General features: G+C 39.9%; 2 protein-coding genes across 4 annotated transcripts in view; both read left to right on the top strand.

Annotated features, from left to right (window-relative positions):
- Nucleotides 1-20: 20 nt before the first annotated feature.
- LOC117411763 (ubiquitin carboxyl-terminal hydrolase BAP1) lies at nt 21-10,220 on the top strand. The gene is made up of 17 exons (XM_058999918.1): nt 21-199; nt 1,293-1,322; nt 1,709-1,763; nt 2,011-2,143; nt 2,231-2,350; nt 2,615-2,676; nt 3,146-3,288; nt 3,709-3,787; nt 4,017-4,140; nt 4,229-4,373; nt 4,711-4,895; nt 5,717-5,847; nt 6,153-6,610; nt 7,093-7,250; nt 7,617-7,709; nt 7,909-7,981; nt 8,665-10,220. The coding sequence occupies exons 1-17, from the start codon at nt 163-165 to the stop codon at nt 8,796-8,798; spliced, it is 2,160 nt and encodes a 719-aa protein (XP_058855901.1). The 5' UTR covers nt 21-162; the 3' UTR covers nt 8,799-10,220.
- Nucleotides 10,221-15,445: 5,225 nt separating this feature from the next.
- Nucleotides 15,446-21,844, top strand: part of LOC117971365 (protein bassoon-like) — a 118,440-nt gene continuing 112,041 nt past the window's right edge. For all 3 annotated transcript variants that reach the window (XM_058999916.1, XM_058999915.1, XM_058999914.1), the window contains exon 1: nt 15,446-15,731. In XM_058999916.1, coding sequence (XP_058855899.1) covers nt 15,550-15,731 — 182 coding nt within the window. In that variant the 5' untranslated portion in view covers nt 15,446-15,549. The remainder of the gene's footprint in view (nt 15,732-21,844) is intronic.

The following is a 21,844-nucleotide window of genomic DNA, read 5'->3' as shown; positions in this document are numbered from 1 at the left end:
TCGTTAATGACGTACAACGAATGGTTCATTTGGCAGTCGCTTTTGTGTTGCAGTGTGCGTGGGATCGTTTCTTACCATTTATCAACCCGTTCTCCCACTTTATTTTCAATTAAGATGGACTGGAGAAGGAGTTAGGAGTCTTCGGACTCAAAGGATTTGAAAATGAACAAAGGGTGGCTTGAACTGGAAAGTGACCCCGGTGAGTACCACAGAGGCAGTACAGTTTCACATCTCTGTGTACTAACACAGCGCATAGAGAACACAACGCCTTCTCGAATAATATTGTTACACGCATCATCAGCACCATTCACATCAGTAGAAACACACCTCCAGCTGCTGTAGATTTGTAGTTTTCAGCGCTTATCGGTATGGGTCACATCATAAAAGCGGCGCTCACATCACTCGCAAATAACTCGGATGTATGTAGACAACTGGATTTGAACCTGTGACCCTGCCACTCTAAATACCGTCCGAGCCATGCTGTTCTCTTTACAGTACGTAGTGAAACTCGCAAGGATAGATCACATAGATTAGATGCACGATCTCGTTTATGTCTCCTTCATCACTGCGTGCATAAGTGTACCATGTTAAGTTTCATATGCATGTATCTATTTTATGATGCATATACATTTTTTTCAAAGTTACGGCAGGGCAACTTCACTAAGTCCCATAGAGTTCACACAAACTGTTTTAAAATGTCTAAAAAAAAAAAGTTACAAACAAAATGGACTCATTCACAAGCTTCAATACAATCATAGGCAATCACATAATATATTCAATGTTTTTATGCACATGTTGTTTAGAAAGTCGTTTCTTAACACTGATCTGAAGACTTCGTGTTTTATATAATACAGGGATGTAATACATGCTTGAGTAGCAACAGTGCATAGCTAATAAGCTCAAGTGTGTCTTGTTAAATTCATAGTAAAACCAGGAAAGGATCAGACTGCTAAGCAATGGGAGTTTTATGGCCATCCCTGTAAAGTCTGCAACAATAATACAATATGTGAAATACCTTAATTATTTAGTGGCCTGGATTCTGCAGATATCTCCGTGCATTTTCCCAGGGGCACATATGTTCGTCCATCCTTGTATTAGCACAAAGCCCAGGTGTGCGTTTGCTGATTATTTATTTTTCTTTAAACTGGAATAAAAAGAATTAGAAACTAGTTTAGCAGGTAAACATCATGGTGTATCTATAAGTAATTCTGTCAAGCTGTCAGATATGCTCTGTGCATGATGAGTAGTATTAAATAAAGTTGTATTTCTGTCTTGTCCTTTGTTTTTTGTAGGACTCTTCACTCTACTTGTGGAGGATTTTGGTAAGTTGGGAAAACATTTCAGTGTACAGATACTGTCTTCATTCTATCCAAGATGCCCTGACCATTTCAGTGTAACAGATACTGTCTTCATTCTATCCAAGATGCCCTGACCATTTCAGTGTAACAGATACTGTCTTCATTCTATCCAAGATGCCCTGACCATTTCAGTGTAACAGATACTGTCTTCATTCTATCCAAGATGCCCTGACCATTTGAGTGTAACAGATACTGTCTTCATTCTATTCAAGATGCCCTGACCATTTCCAGTGGGGCATCTTCTTTTCACCCCATTTTACGTGAAACACATTGAACTTTCCATTACTTTTGAGTCACATTTATGACAGACACATATATTTGTAATGTTGATGTGAAATTGTGTGTTCCAGGGGTGAAAGGAGTGCAGGTGGAGGAGATCTATGACTTGCAGAGTAAATGCCAAAGGTAAATCCTCACCAATTTCTGCACCCATGAAATAAAAGCTGAACGTGGTTCTCTATTAACTATACTTGTATAGTTCTGAATGTTCTGCATTTGACTTGCAAGCAGGAGCAGGCTGAGCAAACTTGTGTAAAAACTGTTAGATCTACTGAAGAAAATGTCCAGCAGCTGCTCTTCATTGCCCTGTGTTTTTTTCTTTGCACCGGTATCCAGCTGTTGGTTAGACTTTCCCATTGTGCTCTCTCCCTAGTCCTGTGTATGGCTTCATCTTCTTGTTTAAGTGGATTGAAGAGCGGCGATCCCGGAGGAAGGTCTCTACCTTGGTGGATGAGACGTCGGTCATTGACGATGACATTGTAAACGACATGTTCTTTGCACATCAGGTATGGTGAAACCCTTTCTGATGCTGTTAGTTGCATGTGTAGTACCGGCTTTTCTTCTTAATATCTGTTGTTTTCCTGTTTGCTCAGCTGATCCCCAACTCGTGTGCAACCCACGCCTTGCTGAGTGTCCTCCTGAACTGTAACGATGTAGAGCTCGGACTGACCCTGAGCCGTATGAAGGAGTTTACCAAAGGGTTCAGCCCAGAGGTACGAAACTGTCCCAATCGAGATACACATTGGTGATTAACTGTGCTTTGTATATGTGTACCAGCTATCCTATACAAACTGCCTGTCTCTTTTTAAAGCTGTACAGCGGGACAATAGTGTAGAGAAATGAATACTGTGGTTCTTATACAGCCTTCTATGAAGTCTTTTCCAACTACAACTGTTCACAAAGCCATAAAGAAAATGCCACATAATTAAGTGAAACTGCTACTCTGTGACGTAAAAACAAACCTTTTGTCATTCCAGAGTAAAGGATATGCAATTGGCAATGCACCAGAGCTTGCAAAAGCCCACAACAGCCATGCTAGGTAAGATGCCAACCATTTTCCTGTTGCTTATAAGTTAGGGATCATGAGCGAATGGCTCTTATAACAGTCTCCCAAAACAATGCACGTATCAATTCATCTGTTTGATATATGTAGTTGAAGTAATAAATGTTGCACAAGTCAATGTTTTAGATTTTTGGTCAGTCTTTAGCGAAAACCTTAATTCAAAGCCCGTTACCAAGTAATTTACTTGGTAGACAAAGCAAACACTATGTGGCTGATAGTTTGGGGAGACTACATTTATTCAGCACTGTGCAATAGTTTCTTGTTGGAATAATATATACAAAAAAAAAAAACTGTCCACCTTATTTCATCTGTATGTATAGCTGGCACTAGTGAAACTGCCTAACTGTGAGGCTGTATTGCTTTCTCCTGGTAAAACAAGGAACATGTTGGACTTTACTGCCATCATAAAGGCTGCTCGTTTGTATTGCTTGTGTTTCCTCTGAAGACCTGAACCACGACACCTTCCAGAGAAACAGAATGGGATCAGCGCTGTGAGAACAATGGAGGCCTTCCACTTCGTCAGTTACGTGCCGATCAAGGGGCGCTTGTTTGAGCTCGATGGGCTGAAAGCGTACCCCATTGACCACGGTAAGAGCAACGGGAAAGACTGCAGCTAGCAGAGCCACCCAGACCATCCGAGGCTTCATTTAAAAGTCATTGCACCAGCCACTTGATAATCGTGTCAATCTAGCTCAAGTGGAACAAAAGGGGCTGCTTCACTCTCATAGCAATTCATTTTTTATTGTTGGAAAGCTCTTTACACAAGCTTTATTGCTACTTCTCCTGCATGGAGAAAAATCATGACAAGGGGCATCAAAATGGGCAAAATGCAGACTCCATAAACAGCTCTTCTTTTGCATACACCCAGCACCTACCCGGGAGCCCTTTTCTCCATCACAGGTATTTTATGTATCATGTGCCACAAATGGAGAAAACTCCTCTTCCGAATCTGAGCTGAAATCACCCACTTGAGTGTGATTGTAAATGTATTAACTGATATTTCTTTAGGACCTTGGGGGGAGGATGAGGAGTGGACAGACAAAGCCAGGAGAGTTATCATGGAGAGGATAGGACTGGCTACAGCTGGGTAAGGAAGATGACGATCAGCTTCAATCAATTTATTGAGCTCTCATCTCCTCTAAAACATATTCATGTCTGTTTTTAGTATCAATGGTTTTAAATTAAAGAGACGCGAGGTAAACATAATTGAATCATTTGTTTGAAAGACAGGAATTCATGCCAGTGAGTTCACATTTAAACCTGCCAGCTTGAGTTGAAAAGTACAGTTAGACTGAATGTTCTCTGCCCATTCTTAGGGAGCCTTACCACGACATCCGCTTTAACCTGATGGCTGTTGTCCCTGACCGGCGTATAAAGTATGAATCTAAGTTACACGTGCTCAAAATGAACAGACAGACCGTGCTGGAGGGCCTTCAACAGGTATGGAGGGTTAACTTGACAGGGGGCACGTTTAATCTGTTTTTAAATACAGTCTGCACCGTGTGTTTTGTCATTTTGTTTATTGTAGCTTATTCGGGTGACACAGCCAGAACTTGTCCAGGATCGGAAAGCGCAGGAATCCTCGCCTCCAGAAGAGACGCCTCCTACAGTGAAAAAGGAAGCAGAGTCAGACTCTGGGAAGGCACAGGCTACAGCAGACCCCTCACGCACAGGTACTCGCAATAATGAATGAGAAAACATTCAACACATTGCATCAGCCCCACCTGGAAGAGGCTGGGTAAATGCAGCACGACTGCTTCCTCGGAGAACCCTGGAGAATTAACCATAAGTACAGTCCTCTTAATCTCAGACTAATATAATGTATAGGTTAAACATTTGCATAAAATCATCATCGGATTTGACCCCAGTGAAATCCAAAAGGTCTGTAGGAGGTTAGGAGTAAATCACAATAGCATGGACACGAGCAGCACATAAGGGTCAATGTTTGGAATGAGAACACGAAGGGAACTGGTGCAGGTCCCAGTCCTAATGCTGCTTTTGACTTTCCAGAATCTGCAGAGTCTTCCTCTTCACAGAGCCAGCCGGAACCAAACCCGAGCTCAACAAGCAGATCAAAAGCCCCAAGGAAACAGGTGCTGAGCTCGCAGAACGGCCCGCCTATCCCCCCCACCCTCACAGTCCAGCGGTGGCCAGCCTTCCTTGACAACCACAATTACGCCAAGTCTCCTATGCAGGTCAGGAAGCTTTATTTATGAGTTAGTGTGGTACATATTATTATATTACATCCGTGTACACAGCCTGGCTCTCTTTTTTGTTTGTAGATTTGTAAATTGTTTTTCAGAGTTGCTGCCTCCAGGGTCCGATCCAACAGGCGATAATGAATAATGCAACTATTTATTTTTGTGCCCTAATGCCACTTTTAATGAAGAATCTTCCCTCACTTGTACTTTACCTATAAGTCTCCTACCTTCGATTGCATTTGTATGTTAGGTTTGTTAATCGTATCTCTAGAAGTTTTTCAATGCTTCACATGGAAGAAAGGGTATATTAAGGGTATCCATTCCTGGTTTTACTGTGAGTTTAATAAGACACACCTGAGCTTGTCCTATACACTGGTTAATCAAGCTTGTAGTAAAACCTGGTACAGGTGAAACTGCTTTGCAATAGGAGTCGTATTTCCATCCCTGCTGTATTGTCTTCCTTTGTGTGTGGGTGTGTACTGACAGAGAAGAGCACCAGCTGATGACAGTTTGGATTAATTGGAACAAATGTGTGTTTTACCTTGTGCAGTATGATTGTGTTATGATGAATGCAAACTGTTGGGAGTATGCTGTATAACAGATTACACTGACAACACTACCAAATATGTTTTCGTTTTTTGTTGTAGTAGCGAACGCAAATTGTTGGGCCTCTTTGTTGCATGGTTCATTTTGTCAGATGGTTTCAGAATATATTTTTTCTTATAAATCTGGTAGTTTGACGTAGTGTGCAAGGCACGGTCACAACACAAGCGCTGTGCTCCAGTGGCTCATTAACGGCGTGCTGTCATTGACAGGAGGAGGAGGACCTGGCAGCGGGGGTAGGGCGGACCCGGGTTCCAGTCCCCTCACGTCACCCTTACTCGGACGATGAAGATGATTACGATGAAGAGGAAGAAGACTCCAGCAAAACCGAGGCTCAAGTGAGGTGAGCCACTGACGTTAGTGTGGGCTAGCAAGCATTGGCTCAAAGCTAATAACACGTGCACGTTTTCACTTATCATTGCAGGGATTGTCATGCCCATACAAAAGTGAATGCAGCATGAACAACTTATATTAATTGTTTGCTGTTGAAAGTAGCTCCTGCCTATAAATCATGTGTAATAATTTACACAAGACACACATGAAATTTCAGTAATTATTACAGTTTTTTTTAAAAAGTAGATTCACTATTCAGTACAACACTTGTTTAAATCTGTTTCTCTCTCTCTCTCTCTCTCTCTCTCTCTCCAGGTACAAGAGGAAGCCTGGCCTGAAGCAGTCGAAGGGAGGCCAGCTGTCCCTCCTGCAGCCCAACACCATGGGCGTGCTGACTGAGAAGCTGAAGGAGTCCCAGAGGAAGGACCTTTCAGTGCCGCTCACCATCAAAACGGCTGCAGCAGGGGGCATCTGCATCACCGCCCCCTCCCAGCCCTCGCCCACCCCCAGCAACGAGAGCACAGACACCGCCTCGGAGATTGGCAGCGCCTTCAACTCCCCGCTGCGCTCGCCCATCCGCTCAGCCAGCGCCACTCGACCCTCCAGCCCCGTCACCTCCCACCTCTCCAAGGTGCTGTTCGGGGAGGACGAGGGCCTGCTGCGGCTTGACTGCCTGCGCTACAACCGGGCTGTGAGGGACCTGGGCCAGGCCGTCAGCTCTGCACTGCTCCACCTACAGGCCGACGGAGTGCTCTGCACCCTCGCTCACGCAGGTAAGGGGCTGCTTTGGGTGACAGGTTTGCTGCAGAGCGTGTCGCTTTTCCTTCGCATGTTTTTGGTGTGCAATATCCATTTATTAAAAGGTGCGCTGGCTTGCCTTTTTCAACCCTTGTATTGTGCTAGTCTGTAATAATAATGAATTATTTTTGACCAATTTTTTTTTTTCAGACCAAAAAAAACCAAACATTCTTCTTAAGCATCAGTCAAAGAGACAGTCGACTTTATCGCTCTTAAAGTTCCTCTGTGTATAAAATTGGAAAAAATGGGTCAAGTACCTTGAGTGCTTTTACTGCTAGAATTGGATGCACTCTTCTCTTTTAGTCAAGACTTCTACTCAAACACTGAAAACACTTGAATTTAACAAGGTTTAACAAGCTTTCAAGTATTGGCAAAGACTGACTGCTTTCTCTTTTAGAGAATAATGGGGAAACTGAAGCATACATGTTTTCTCAAGGTTCTGTAATTGTGCTTTCAGGAGAGCAAAGTCCCGAGGAGGTGAAGAATGAGAGCGGGCAGCTGCAGAGCAACGTAGAGGAGAACAAGGAGGCTCTTGAACCCAGACACAGCAAGGAGAAACTGGAAACTGGGGAAAACAGTAGCAGCAAAACCACAGGAGAGAAATACTCCCCTAAAGTTAGTGACCCTTTTTAAAAAGTTTTAAAAACCTTATTTTGTAGTAGCGCTTTGCGCTTTACTTGTGTGGTTTTGTCTGTTAGTGTTGTAGGTTTAAATGTAATATTTGTTTTTTGTATTTGGTTCTGTAAAGGTTACATGTCTGGGGTGGGAAACATGCTAGATTAGGTCTTTGTACTAACCATGTTTAATCCAACCAGTTAAACCTCCATTCAGGTGCTCTAGTAGTTCATTGCTTCCCTAAACTTGTAACCATCCAGGACTGAACCGCACTCCACCCCACCCCATTATAAATGACTTATTTCCCTCTTCAGGAAACAGGAAACATCTCTAAAGAGATTTCACCACATTTATTTCCCATCACAGGAGCTCCTCGCTTTGCTCAAATGTGTCGAGGCTGAGATAGCCAACTACGAGGCCTGCCTGAAAGAGGAGGTTGAGAAAAGAAAGAAATACAAGGTCAGTTTCCAAGTCCTTGAGCAGACGGTTAAGTGTATATTACAATACAAGGGTTTCACAAGATGTGAACAAACAAATGAATACAGCTAGTGAAAGGTTTTGCTGATGGACACAGGCATCAGTTTCAGGGTAATGCTTCTGAAACAAACACTTATTTTTTTTTCTGTTTTCCAACAACCTATTGTTTTATTATTTTTAGATTGATGACCAAAGGAGGACTCACAACTATGACGAGTTTATATGTACTTTTATATCCATGCTGGCACAGGAAGGTGAGAATTACTTTCATTGGATTATTTGCACTTTATTGCATTGTTTGGAAGTGTGCGTTACATTGATACTCTGCAGAGAACCTTATACTACGTGCTCCTTGTAAAAGGTCATTCAGAAACGAATACCTGGAAATTGGCTAATATTTAACCTCTTGCATGAGACTGTACACAAACTTGAAGGAAAGGGACCATTTCTGACTGCTGCACCACGACACTACTGGGAAAGCAATTTATTTACCAGTCTAATTAGATGTTAACTTGAACATACAGTATTGGACTTTGTCGGATGGATTTCAGTTTCTAATTTCTTTATTGCTTTAAATAATTATGCATCCTTCAACATTTCCAAGCAGCAGTTTATTTCCAGTGTGAAAGAAAGGTGACTAAGTGTCTGTGAAGAAATAGTGACCTCATTTTGGCTAATGTTGGGCACACTGGCAGAAGAGGGATGCAGAGCACAGCATTGTCACGGCATTATTTTATATTTCCAGACATCCAGACAGTATTTTCCAGAATTTGCAGACCAATTACAGAAATTCAATTTCCAATTTTTCAGCTTGGTTGTTATAAGTTTTCCATGTATTCATTCAGTTTGGATCACACACCATGTTCTTGTAATTCCTTATCGGTCGTCAGATGCTGAAAGGCCTCCCTTTTAACCCTGTCCGTTTGCCTTTCCTCAGGAATGCTGGCCAGCCTTGTGGAACAGAACATCTCCGTACGTCGTCGTCAGGGCGTCAGCATCGGACGCCTTCACAAACAGAGGAAGCCGGACCGCCGGAAACGCTCACGACCATACAAAGCCAAGCGGCAGTAACCTTGACACACAAAACCCTGGGATCCAGCGCTTGGAAAACTTGTATTAGCTTAGCTTGTTGAACAGAGGACTCTACACAGTACTGTACCGAACCGAACCCAGGCCCTGGTCTGCGGGTTGGAGCGGCAATATGAGAAACGCTATTGCATATATATACTTAGTATATTCTGCTCATTGCCGAAGATGCTGCAGTTTTATCGGACCGTTTTAATGAAGCTAGTCACACATTCACACACAAAAAGATAGGGACTCATCATGTTTCATGTCTGCGGTTGTTTTGGGCTATTCAGATCCAGTTGCGGGAGCCCCATTTTTATTTTTATTTTACTTTTCTTACTCTGTTTCCTATGTGGGTGGTCTCTGCACAGCTCCTTGTGATTCATATACCAGACACACACAGTATTTGGGTGTAATAATTCTGAACGTGAGGAATGAACTGTGATACCTGAGTGATGATACCAGGTCTGGATTGAGAAGCTTGGGTGGCTTGCAGATTGGGGAGGATGAATCCGTTTGTTTTTTTTCTCCTGCTCTCATAGTTTTATATATAATAAGGACTTACTTTGTGCTCATTTATCTCCAAATTAGTTTAGGGGTGTTTTACCTTTTGTTTTTGTATATCTGACCATCTCACCATACCACTGTTATTTCTGTCACATTATTCAATCACGCACATTTTCCTTTTACTAATTCTTCTTATGTTTAGTTACATGTATTGGTATAAATGTAATTATGCATTATCAAACCTGTTCTTCTTTAATGAACATCTTCATGAACAAGTACAGACACCACTGAGGTATAAATGATCTTGATGGCCAGCTGTTTAGGCAAGCCTGTGGGACAGTTCAGGAAAAAAAAAAAACTAAACAAAAAAACATTGTGCACATCACCTCACTGCTCTCTTTTTTGTCTGAATTTTTTTGAATGCTTCTCCTGCAAAAGGCAGCTTTTTTACCTTGCAGTGTTTGAATCACAAAAGCAGGGCAGGTTTTTTAATTCAGCAAGATGTCCGTAGCCACGCAGTGGTCTAAAAAGTTATAGATACAGAAGTGATCTGCCTTGTAATTAATTCACACCTTCAGTCCTTTCAAAAAAAGAGAGGAGAAAGAATCACCAAAATGAGCGTTCTGATATTTGTAATCAGTTTAACAGCAATGGAACCGATTTCCTTCTACTGTCTCATCCAGCCCCTGAATCAACATAAAGATCCTTTTATTCAAATCATTTTTATTTTTGGAAGGAAAAACTGTTAAAGCTGCCAGACCGGTGTATAATTTAATAACTGTAAAAATCATGACTTTGTATTTTTTGTTTTGTTTTGTTGTTGTGATAATGTTTTATGTTTAACTATAAACCACATGTGAACATTTTTGAACTGTTACAACTGTTTCTTTTTGTTATTAAAGCTTCAATAATATTGTATTGTGTGCAGGTTTTCCTTTTTTTGTTTTAGCAGGATATGTAATCAAGATTTCTATCCATGTACACATTCTTAGATATAAACGCTGTGTAAGATCATCTCAGTTCAAATACCACCTCCCAATCTGACAATCCCAATTTACTATTGACTATTGAAATGTAACGTAGTAATACTGTAATATATAGAATGTTTGAACCAGTTAAAAACAATTAAAATCCCTGTGGTATTAATTACAAGAAATCCTATGTACCTTCAATAGTAAGGAGTACCACCATTTCATCAATTGAAATGTTTCCAAACACTGCCCTCCCAAAGTGAGTATACAGTGTACACCATGCGCTCTGTCAGACATATATAAGATATACTAGTAAACATGGCAGTCTGGGGAACGGTCCAAGCTGAAGTCATTTAGTAATAAAGCCTATTGTAAAACCAGCCTCGGCTCGAATGTGATTTTTATTGTTTTTGTTTTTTGTCTCATGGGAGTTGAGGCTCTGGACGGCACAGCCATGCTATTCAAAGTTTGTAGTGTTTGCATGTTTCCAGTAGATGGAGCAAGATCTCTTTAATCATTTTCCGGACACAGTACAAAACAGAGAGATTTGTCCTAATGCATTTGTTATCGTCGTACGTGATTCATAACTGGAACACATAATGAGAGGGTTTGAAAATGTGCCCAGCATGACTGCAGCAAAAACAAAAGTACATAAATGTAATTTCTGGCACTTTGGAAAATTGTTTAGAATTTAATAGACAGGTACTTTCTCAAAGAACAAATCCATTTGTGGGCCCAACTTTGCAGAATTACAATGCTATTAACATTCAATCTATTAGCTTTGGCATAAACAGTGTAACTGTGTAACACAATAAAATATGTCAGTCAGCCTCTGGGGGAGCAATATGATTTAGGGGAACTAAAAGGAAATCTGAATAGAATAGTGTAAAACATGGATATATAAAAGCCAATGTACCCTATACAGATTTTGTTTTTTACAAAGGATACTATTGGCTGGTTTCACAGATTACCACTAATATTGGACTACCTTTCCTCATGTAACATACTTTAATTCAAGAAGAGCTAATCAGGACCTGTGAGGCCAACTGGTGGAATTGAATTTGGTGTAATTCTCTTGTTTACCATTACGTCTCCTATAAGCATCAGTTAAATCAATTGTAGAAACCTGTAACCAGCCCCCCTGTAAATGTTGACACGAGGACACCCCAGCAAATGAGATGCTGTAACTCAGTGGATCTATCCGTCTTACACACCTTCAAACTAGATTCAGCTGGAGCTGTGAAATCAGCCCAGTTAACAGCAATTATCCACCAGGTGTCAGTATAATAAACATGCTGTGGAGATATTTGCTAGAATATTCAACAGGTTTAAAAAAGGGGTTCATGAGGCACGATTAAATCTATCCATGCCCTCCCCTCTGAACCTGTTTAGCGTGACACGTTTTTAAAGGGAAGAAATCAAGCCGTTTCTGTGTGATTCAAAAAGAGCCTTATTTCCTTTGACTGGGCCATGCACTCCTGTTCAGTCTAGCCTGGCTCTCTGTTGCTGCAAGGGCTGTGTTTCTTCAAGGACAGGGTGATCTACGCCCTGCTGGGTGCAGTCCCTTTCTCATCGGGTGAATACACAGGGACTATCCAACCGCATGCAGCAGCACCACAGTACAGAAGCTGCCATCTGCCCTTGAAGGGGCCTGGAGCATGAACTATAGTGTAGCATTCTAAACAGATAAGAACTACAGTCTGATGCTGACTACCAATCTAGAAAGAGGCATGGAGAATACATATATATATATATATATATATATATATATATATATATATATATATATATATATATATATATATATATATATATATATATATATATTCCAAGGTATGGAAACGGGACTATCAGGTTAATATAGGATTTCTCTGAGAGTTAAAATCGTGGTTTTGTTATTCAAATTAAGAGCTCTTCGCTAAACAAATCAGATAGTTGAGAACACCATTTTGGAGCACCTCTTTGGGAATGTTATATGTTATAGACAGGAATACCAGCTGCAGTTAATTCTACAAGCTGAAATTTTAACATGAACAGACTTTCACTGGTGAAGCTTCCACTGCATATAACTATAGGTATTGAAGGTTATAATGTGTAGCTGGTGAAACGGGGGGGATCCTGTCTAAAAATGGCGTTGTGCAGCCTTGGGCACACCATGTATGCCAAGAGCTTAAATGTTAAAGTAAACTGGGTCATTACTCATCTAACTGAGCTGCAAGCTGCTCCTTTCTTTTCCTCTGTTCTATTGCTGCTTAATCTGTGTGTGCCACAGTGTCTGAAATATTACATGCGGTAAAATCTGGCTTTTATTACAGAACATTTGAATATGTTGATGAATAAAGTAGGCTACAAATGCATGTCTTTGTGTAAACTTCATTTTAAAGTTATTGAACTCATTTGTATTGCTAATATTGTTACACAAAATGTCTGAGTCTCTTTATAAGGCATTTAATAAGCCTTGAATTCTTGAATAATAATATTGCATTAGATATAAAGGTGGAGGATGCTTATTGTGCTATTTCATTAATGGAATACTTAAACAAGCAAGATTTAAGTATTTTGTCGAGTGCCTAATTTTAATCCCCTAAGTACACTGCTCTGTAATATTGATGAGTGGGATTGTCAAAGTGATTGATTACACCTGTGGCCATTTCGCCACTTTTAAAAATGGATATTTAATGAATTCCAATCAGGTAAACCTTCTCTCTGTAAGTAGATTTTTGGAAGAAGTTTCTGTAAAGAAGGAAAGAGGAGTCTCATAACCTTGAGGACATGTTTTATTAATATGGAAATGCTCTCTGCACAGAACCTGGCAGTACAACAGAAGAGCTTTTATCCAGGCTTGGAAGACTTCTTTATGTTTCATATCAAAGATCTCTTTGAGCATCTAAACTAAGAAGGTCTCCCTAGAACCCCAAATTAGGAAAGCTTTACCTCTTAGTTTATCCAATTCATCTATGACTATAGTGTTCCGAATCCTTTATCTGTATTAAAAAGTCCCATTCAGTGAGCCAATCAAAGTGCCTGATTCACATCCCTCTTTTTGACATTAGTATAGTCCCGTGCACGGCAAAAAAGTAAACTGACAAAAATAGTTCAATTCGCACAATTCATTTTTCAAACGAGGGTTGATTGTAACATTATTATGGAATAATATTAAAATTGTAAAGAAAATATATAGTTTCTTCCAATGATCATTTATAGTCAGTTAATATGAGTTACTGATGAGTCTTGACATACCTTGCCCCAAAGATTTGTATTGGAAGAGACAGGGTCAATATTGAAGGGGTTATAGCTAATAAAATAAATGCCTATCATGCCTATCGTGCACTTCCATTCCATAAGCAGATCTCAACTGCGCTGTTTTGAATGAAGCACATGTTATAGTGAACATGCATCATACATTTATATATTTCTGTTTGCTTGCCTTCCTAAAAGGTGATCTTTTACTTCATTCTTAATTTTACCAGAAGAGTGAAAACACTCTCTAACCTTTAAGTGTTGACTCAAACGTCCATGCAGAATTCTGCATTCCATGTCTACACCTTGAATGGTGTCCAGGGGTCATTCTTGGTCACCAAAACCAATGTAGAGCAAGGACAAGGCCATGCAGGGTGCTATTAGTGATTGTGGATATGTTTCTTGCTTTATAGAGGGCATCACCTGGTCAAGCAGACCTTCTTTTGAACCATTGCCCTCACAGCATATCAAACGATGCCATTTGAGGTAATGATAAACCAAGTATTACAGAGCACAGTGTTCTAAATAACAGTGTTCCAAATGGGAGTGTTCTAAATAAGGGGTGTCCAATCATGGTCCATTTCACTCCAGGTTAGCCCACCCCTGTTCTAAATGTTTCTTGCAGACATGGTGTAATATCCTCTAGGGATAAATATATTAATAGCTGCACAGATAACCATGTTATTTCTGTTTGGTCTGGCTCAGATTTATATTGTACAGCAGGGAACTAAAAATAAATCCCACAACAATTGCAATAACAATTGCAATATTAATAGTAGACACACCACAGGCCTAATGTGATAACATTAGTAATAATATTTAATCAATTAACCAGAACAACATCATTAATATTTCCAGCTTCATAACTCATTTCATAGCTCCCTTTTGCACAGAACTCTGCAGATATTTGCTAATCACATGCCCAGTAGATTCATATTGATGACAGGGGCATCGAAGGCACAGTACAAACCCATTTCTCTTGTTCATTTTAATGCATCAGCCGATCCACTTTAATATGCAAACACTTCTCACCCTACATTAGTAGTTTCAAAATGTATCACGATTGATCCTTCAGCTCTTCTGTCACCGGAAGTATTGCTCCAAGCGGGATGACTGTGACGTACCGGGTACAGCTATTACTGCACAGCTGGGGAGAGTGCAGCTGAAGAAGACAAAGCTATACAACACTGTAGGGAGAGTCAGCAATCAAGCAATCTGAGAACTCATCATCTTCATAACAAACCCTGGTCTTACGATTAGATTGTTATTAATAACCATGGACTGACTCTTTAGAAATGGGACTTGATTTCTGACTCTTAGCATGCCATAGATTTGTAAGTTAAAAATGATTATGTCTCTGTACACAGATCATGTTTAGTTTTAGGTGTATTCAAACATATGTAAATAGGTTTATGTGTATTTGCTTTTGTGCACTTGTATGTTTATGCCTCCATATATGTGTGTGTGTGTGTGTGCCTTTGTTTTAGGGTCTTCTTCTTCTTCTTCTTCTTCTTCTTCTCCTTCTTCTTCTTCTTCCATTTTGACAGTACAGTTGCTAGTAAAACTTGTAAATGAAATGCTCTGTGCTTGTCTGGAGATTAATCAAAGCAGCTTCACAATGCTTGATTTCATAAACATCAGGTACAATCTTATCATTTAATTGAAGCCCAACGAACTAGTCCACAGCAATATTCAGCACTGCTGTTTTAACTCTACACGCTTCTATCCAACCAGGCGAGAGAAAGAATGGGGTGTTTCTCAGGGCGCGTACCCTGTACTCGTCACCGAGCATGGAGTACACACGCGCGCTCCCCCATCGCGTGGACGCGCCCGTGCTCCGTGTTTCTGGTGCCCCTTAGCGTCAGCGTCGGGGTTCGTGCCTGCGCGTTTGATCCGTGCAGGTTGCTGGTTTCTAGGTGATGATGGCGGAAGAGGAGCACCGTTGAGTTCTCTCTCTCTTATTTTTTTTATTTTTTTTGTATGAAATACTGTTAAAAAATATACTCTAATACTCCTTGTCTCTATTAACCGAGACCATGGGGAACGAAGCCAGCCTGGAGGGTGGAGGGCAACCCGGGGATCCAGGCTCTGGCATCTCAACGGCAGGAGCTCCGGGTTCCATTTCAGCACCAGCGGGCTCTGGACAGCTCATCAAGCCCAGCAATGGAGCTGCAGTCGGGGGTGGAGCGGCGGCCGGACCCACGGCAGGGATTAACAGGTAAAATAGAGGACATTGCATTCCATTTCCTGACAAAAAGTATTATATACGAACTCCAGATTGCACTTTTATTCTGACGATTTTATTCGCTGTTAAAGACTTTGAAACATGAATTTTGTACAGAAGTGTGTGTGTGTGTGTGTGTGTGTGTGTGTGTGTGTGTGTGTGTGTGTGTGTGTGTGTGTGGAGAAAAAATATATATTTTCTGTTTCTTTTTTAAATGTAGTAATTCTACGGTTGCGTGGCGGTGATTCAATTTTTCTGGGTTGACTTTGGTTCTGTATTGAAACCCAGTAACCCAATTGCAATTCTAGGATTCATCTGTTTATGTATCGACATTGGTGTGTTCTACTGTGCACGAGAAGCCTGGTTTTACGAGGCAGGCTGTGCTGTCATTCATTATTCATTGAACATTTTCAATGGGATAGTTATAATTTTCAATTGGAACCAGAGATATTTATTCCAATTTTAATAATACCATTTTTTAAAAATGCATTTATGATTTGTAATCTGTTTATTCACTGCAATTAATAGGTTAACTCATTTACCGGAGTGCAGGTAATTGTTACAAGCAGTCTTATAGGGTGATGAGTAGTTGAAAGTACCCTATTTCTTTGAGGAGCAATACTATTTCTGCATTTTGCATTTTGAGTACGAATTGCTTTTCGGATTTTGTGAATGCGTTTCGGTCAAAAAAACATAATTCCAGCACAGCAGTGTGTACTGTACAACAGTCCTTAAAACGGAACAGATATACATATATTAGATACAACAATTCGCTTTAAAAAACATTATACTTGGTTATTTAAACGGGAAAGTGGAAGTTAACAAATGCCTTAGAAATTAATTATTCTGAAATTCTGACATTAAACGCCTGTGCATTTTGAAACGCGTGCTTATTTATTTCCTAGTAAATCTGGTTGCTGTTTTGTAGTAGCGTAAACAGAACACGCCTTGCTACAACGCGTTACTACACATTCAATTACAATTCTGTCGTTTTAATACCGATTTACTTCCGTGGCGTTCCTGATTTTTACTATACAAGCGGCATAAGCAACTGTCAACCGAGTAGTATGTCAATACATTGCTCAGTGCAGTGAATGGATGCTCGCGGTGGGCTGTTACACGATTTGTGGAAGACGACCTCAACAGCCCATTCATTTCTAGTATAGTTACATATAAGGCGTTAAAAGCAGGCTGTAGTGTGTTTCTGATCATGGAGGCATGCTGTCCTCACCTAGAGAGACATTTATATTAATATTTAATAACAAAACGACTCTGTAAAATAGCAAAAAGTAAAAAGCAAAAATGAATTTAAAAAAAGCCTTTAGTCTTTTAAAATGCTGTGATTGTAGGAATATCAATGAAACGGAAGGAAAGCATACACTGTGACACGTTACATTAACCCATTAAGTACTATTGTCCTCATGGGAGGACAGGCTACTTTGTAATTTTTTTATGACCCCTTAATATAAAATAAGAACCTGAAGCTTATATATCTTGGGTGTTTTCCCACTGTGATGCTACATCTCCATTTTCTATGTGCTGATCTTCATAGCCAGCATAACATTTCACTCCTTTTTCTTCTGTGAAGAAAGATTGATTTGGAATGTATGCAATTAATAAATACAGTGTGTGTTCTGATTTTTTCAAAGAAAAATTAATTTGGTACATAATGGATTGACAGAGATGTCAGGCTAGGCGTATGTAATGCTATTGGAGTAAGATCTTAGAAGGTGTTTTACTGTTAGCAGTGCAAGGCATTGACTGATGATGCCTACAGTTCCACTGCTTTTCTCAGAGCCTCTTACACACATTCACAGCAGCACTATCAGAAAGGCATTGCAGCCAGTGGATTTGCTTTCTGAGCTGTCATGAAGGAAGGTTGACAAGGTGTCATGAATCCAGTGGTTTTGTGTTTATTGGCCATTTATCAGAATAGTATTGACCTCCAACATATATTCCATAGTTAATGCATAGCCAGACAAATAAGCGGTCACTGTCATAATTACTAAACCTTCCCTCTTTTTAGCAGAGACTTCTGATAAAGAAAGGGAGGAAACCTACAGTATTGTTGACATTCGACAGTCTGTGACAGTCGGCCTCTTGATTGCAGATTGCCGTTACAATTGTGAAAATCACTACTGTACCCAAGGCAGAGTCTTTCATTCTGTTGCAGCAGTCTGCATTGGGAAACTAATTAAAACAGTATTGAGATGAGGTGATTAGAAAGGTTTGTAGCAGTATGGTGCGATACAACATACATTTCTATAGCTCCTTTTATGTCTAGCACCTCAAGGCTCTGACTGCTACACTAAGAATTAGGCTTGCTGAGGTCCACCGCCATTATTCAGTCCATTATGCATTCTGTTCAAAAGAAATACAATGTCAAACAGTGTGTGATGTTGTGTGATATTGTGTGATGTTCTCCTGCAAGGCATGACAGCCATTATGATTCATCTTAACCCTGACTTGGAGGGCCATCCTCTGGTAAATACAGAACATTCATCATGTTATTCCAAGTCCACTATGATCTGTAGTGAAGACTGTAAGAATGACCCATTCGCTGGCTAGACTACATACAAATCTTGTCCCCAGTGGAGACAGACCGATGTCAAATCAACTGGACCTCCTATACACCACTCCCTTCTTATTCTCAAATATTTTTTATGGAGGAATTTACTTCTCCCTAACCGACAGTGCTTCAATCCTTTTTTAAATGAAGGAAGACATTGGTAAATACTTCCTGTCACAACATTTGCCTACTTACAATAAAGTAGTTCCCCGCTGCTCTTCTTTGAACTAGTGGTATGAGATCTTTAATACAAACAGACAGAGGTGACCTCAGTGCCTTCATGAAACGCTTGGTTAGCAAAACCGACAACACAGTTACTGTGTAAAATAACAGTCTTTCATTTTCAGTGGGGGTGTGCTTTTACTCAGTTCTGCAGCTGGGGCAGAAGCACAGGGAGGATTCAAAACCAGAATCTTGTAACTCTTAGCTATTTGCACTGGATAACTGAGTTACTGGTCTCCAGAGGCCAAACTGCCTGCATCTGTCCTCTCTTTAAAGCAATACAGAACATAGCGTGTGTGTTTTTTTTATTGTTATGTAATAAACTCATTACTTGCTGTTGCTCTCCTTGCAGCACCAGCACCACCTAGATCTGTATACAGATGTTGAGGTTCTGCTGTATTGTATTCACGGGGGTGCATGCTCATGAATGTGCCCGTGTTGCTCAGCTTGCTAAGTACAGTAGAAGTCACAGCATGGCTCTGGAGATGATGATGACCGACAGTAAAATGTACAAAATACTGACGCTGTGTGCTGACATCTGCTGACAGTGTGGAGTTTAATGTGCTAGCCCGTGACTTTTATAACATTGTCGCTACTCTCTGGTGCTGCCTCTCGCACACGTTTTGATATTTTTGTTTCCCGTGTCTGAGATCATCAATCATCTAGAGGGTTGTACACACTGTCGTATGTCTAGTAAAATGTATCCAATCTGCATATCCCCATCTGTATCAACAGCAACAAGCTTTGCAATTGCAATAGCTACAGTTCACCCGCAAGGCAGGGAGACATACTGGAGGTATTCAGTTCATTATGTAACAGAAATGCTTTGTGGCTTTCAGACCAACAGGATTTTGTCATGGTTTTTAAAAACATTAAAGCACCACTAATATCCCTAGTATCACCTCATGAATATTATTCATACTTCTTTATGGTTGTTTTAGATCTTCAAGTTATAAAGTGACTTAACAGAATACGTAGGTGCTTTGTAGAGCCTTTATTTTTAACTCCCAAGAATTGACCAGTGTGGGGAGTACATTATTCTATTATGGAGGTTGTATAACTGCTATATTTGGAGACTTCTTTAGTCTAAATCCCCCAACGATGTGCCTTGTAAGATACATAAGCTCTTCCCATTCAACGTATTTGCATAGCAGTACTACAAGAAAAGCAGGCAAATCATTATAATTCAACAATAATTAATTCCAACGTAAAGCTATTTGGATTGCCGACTCTCATTATCTCATTCAGAATTTCTCAGCTACTAATTAATCCGTTTGTTAAAAATTGCATGAAAAAAATGGCATCGTTAGGCTACTATCCTATCGATTCATGTGAAACACATTACTAGGCATGCACTGTCAGTAACTCTATAAGATGATTTGTTCATACTATAGAAGTGTCCACAGGCTGTTGGTATCGTTGTGTGTTTCATTCACAGACTCCTTCAACACAGTGTCCCTGATTATATGCTGTTTTCTGTGCTGCCATGATTTTAAACTAAACCCAACACTGGTACAGATTCCTTCTTTCTGGTTCGCACAATTAAAAGGAAAATGAGACAAGCACACATTTTAACAATGACAATGACTGAATGAAGAATTCTGTGTTTGTCTCCGTTTCCATTTCGTTGATCTTTTCTTTGAGATAAACTCAGTGGAACTGAGCGTAATGGAAAAAATATCTTTGGTCAACCATTTTATTTTTTGTAATGGTTTCTTTACTATTATGCAATACTGGCAAAGAAAAACTTATATTGTAACACTTGAATGTATTTGTATTTGCTTGCGATTGTAAGTCGCCCTGGATAAGGGCGTCTGCTAAGAAATAAATAATAATAATAATAATAAAAAAAAAAGATTAGTCGTGATGAAATGCATAAGCAGCAAAAATAAAACTTCTTAAAATATCTTTTAAAACCCCTGAATTAATTACATTTCAAGTCAGTTCCGTTTTACAGCAGTTCATGTTTTTTTTATTATTTATCAGTAAATAATCGAGCTGCAATAGAAGATGTCTCAAACCATTTGCAAATTCATAATAAACACTGAAACGAAACATGCACGCTACAGGAAGGTACGCTGTGTGTCCTTCTGTTTATTATTCAATTTTATAGCATCGCTGTCCTCAGTAGGAGCCTTTAGACAGGTTTTATTGGGTCATTTTGCAAGGGTTTGCTGATATGATGTATTTAGCACAACATTTAGTAGCGAACATACAGATTTCATAATTACAGATTTACACATTTTGAAAAAAATAATGTTAATAATTGTATCTTCTGAACGTATTCCATGCCAGGCGTCTATTTAACATAGCTTTACATTAGCGTCATCCACCCCTCCCCTTATCCATGAACTTTCAGCCTTTGGGAGGTAATTGTTCCATCTGATGAGAGTGCAGTATGTTTCCTCAACCTTCTTCAGTGATGACGAGTGTGTTTGATTCTCCAGCGATTGCAGATCTGGAACATGTGATCGGGATCTTACATTATATAGTACAGGAAGGAGGCACTGACAAGCAGTAGCTGTGGTTGATTTTCTCAGAGGTTACAGAATGGAATGGAACCTGCATTATTACAGAACCCTTTATCCTTGCACAATCTTAAACAGCTTTTCAAACACTGTGTGCATCAGTCTCTAAGCAACCACTTAAATGCAGCCACATCTTTCTCACCATACCATGGAAAAGTAGGTCAGCAATACACACAACCCATTGCATGTACATGGAACACCCATTCCAGGTTCCATCACCATTGGATGCGCAAGTTCATACATGTTGAATGGAAGCCTCCCTTATACCCTTGCCACCAGTGATATGGTTTCCACTGTAATTGCTGTTATTATTGCCATTCTAGATGTAATGGGCCATATTTTCAAACCCTTTACTCCAGTCTTTAACTGCTATTTTTTGAAAGAGCTAAAACACACGTTCATTTTACAAAACTAGAACCCAAGCAACTAAGTCATCTATTTCAAGCTCTCTTCAGCGCTCTCAAGGGGTTTTGTTTTTCATTTTGTAGTATTCAAATGTTTTTTTTTCTTCTTTCAAAAAATAGGAGTTCATTCAAGAAAAAGAAGAAACGCTTTGAAAATATAGCCCAATATTTTAAAACTTAACAAAGAAATCCTTTTCGGTATGTGTATGGATTTGGGCACCATTACAGTATATGGATTTTTATTTCTTTCAGTATTGTGTCTTTAAAACAAAAAAAAAAGGATACAAAGTACACATTGGGGGAAAAAAAACTGTTCAATCGATGTACGTTGTTCTGTATGCTAAGAACTGTTGAAATCAAATTGGCAAGAAACATAATTTTAAA

This window comes from Acipenser ruthenus, chromosome 25 (genome assembly GCF_902713425.1).
Source record: "Acipenser ruthenus chromosome 25, fAciRut3.2 maternal haplotype, whole genome shotgun sequence".
NCBI classification, from domain to species: domain Eukaryota; kingdom Metazoa; phylum Chordata; class Actinopteri; order Acipenseriformes; family Acipenseridae; genus Acipenser; species Acipenser ruthenus.
This window is presented reverse-complemented; position numbering and strand designations above follow the sequence as displayed.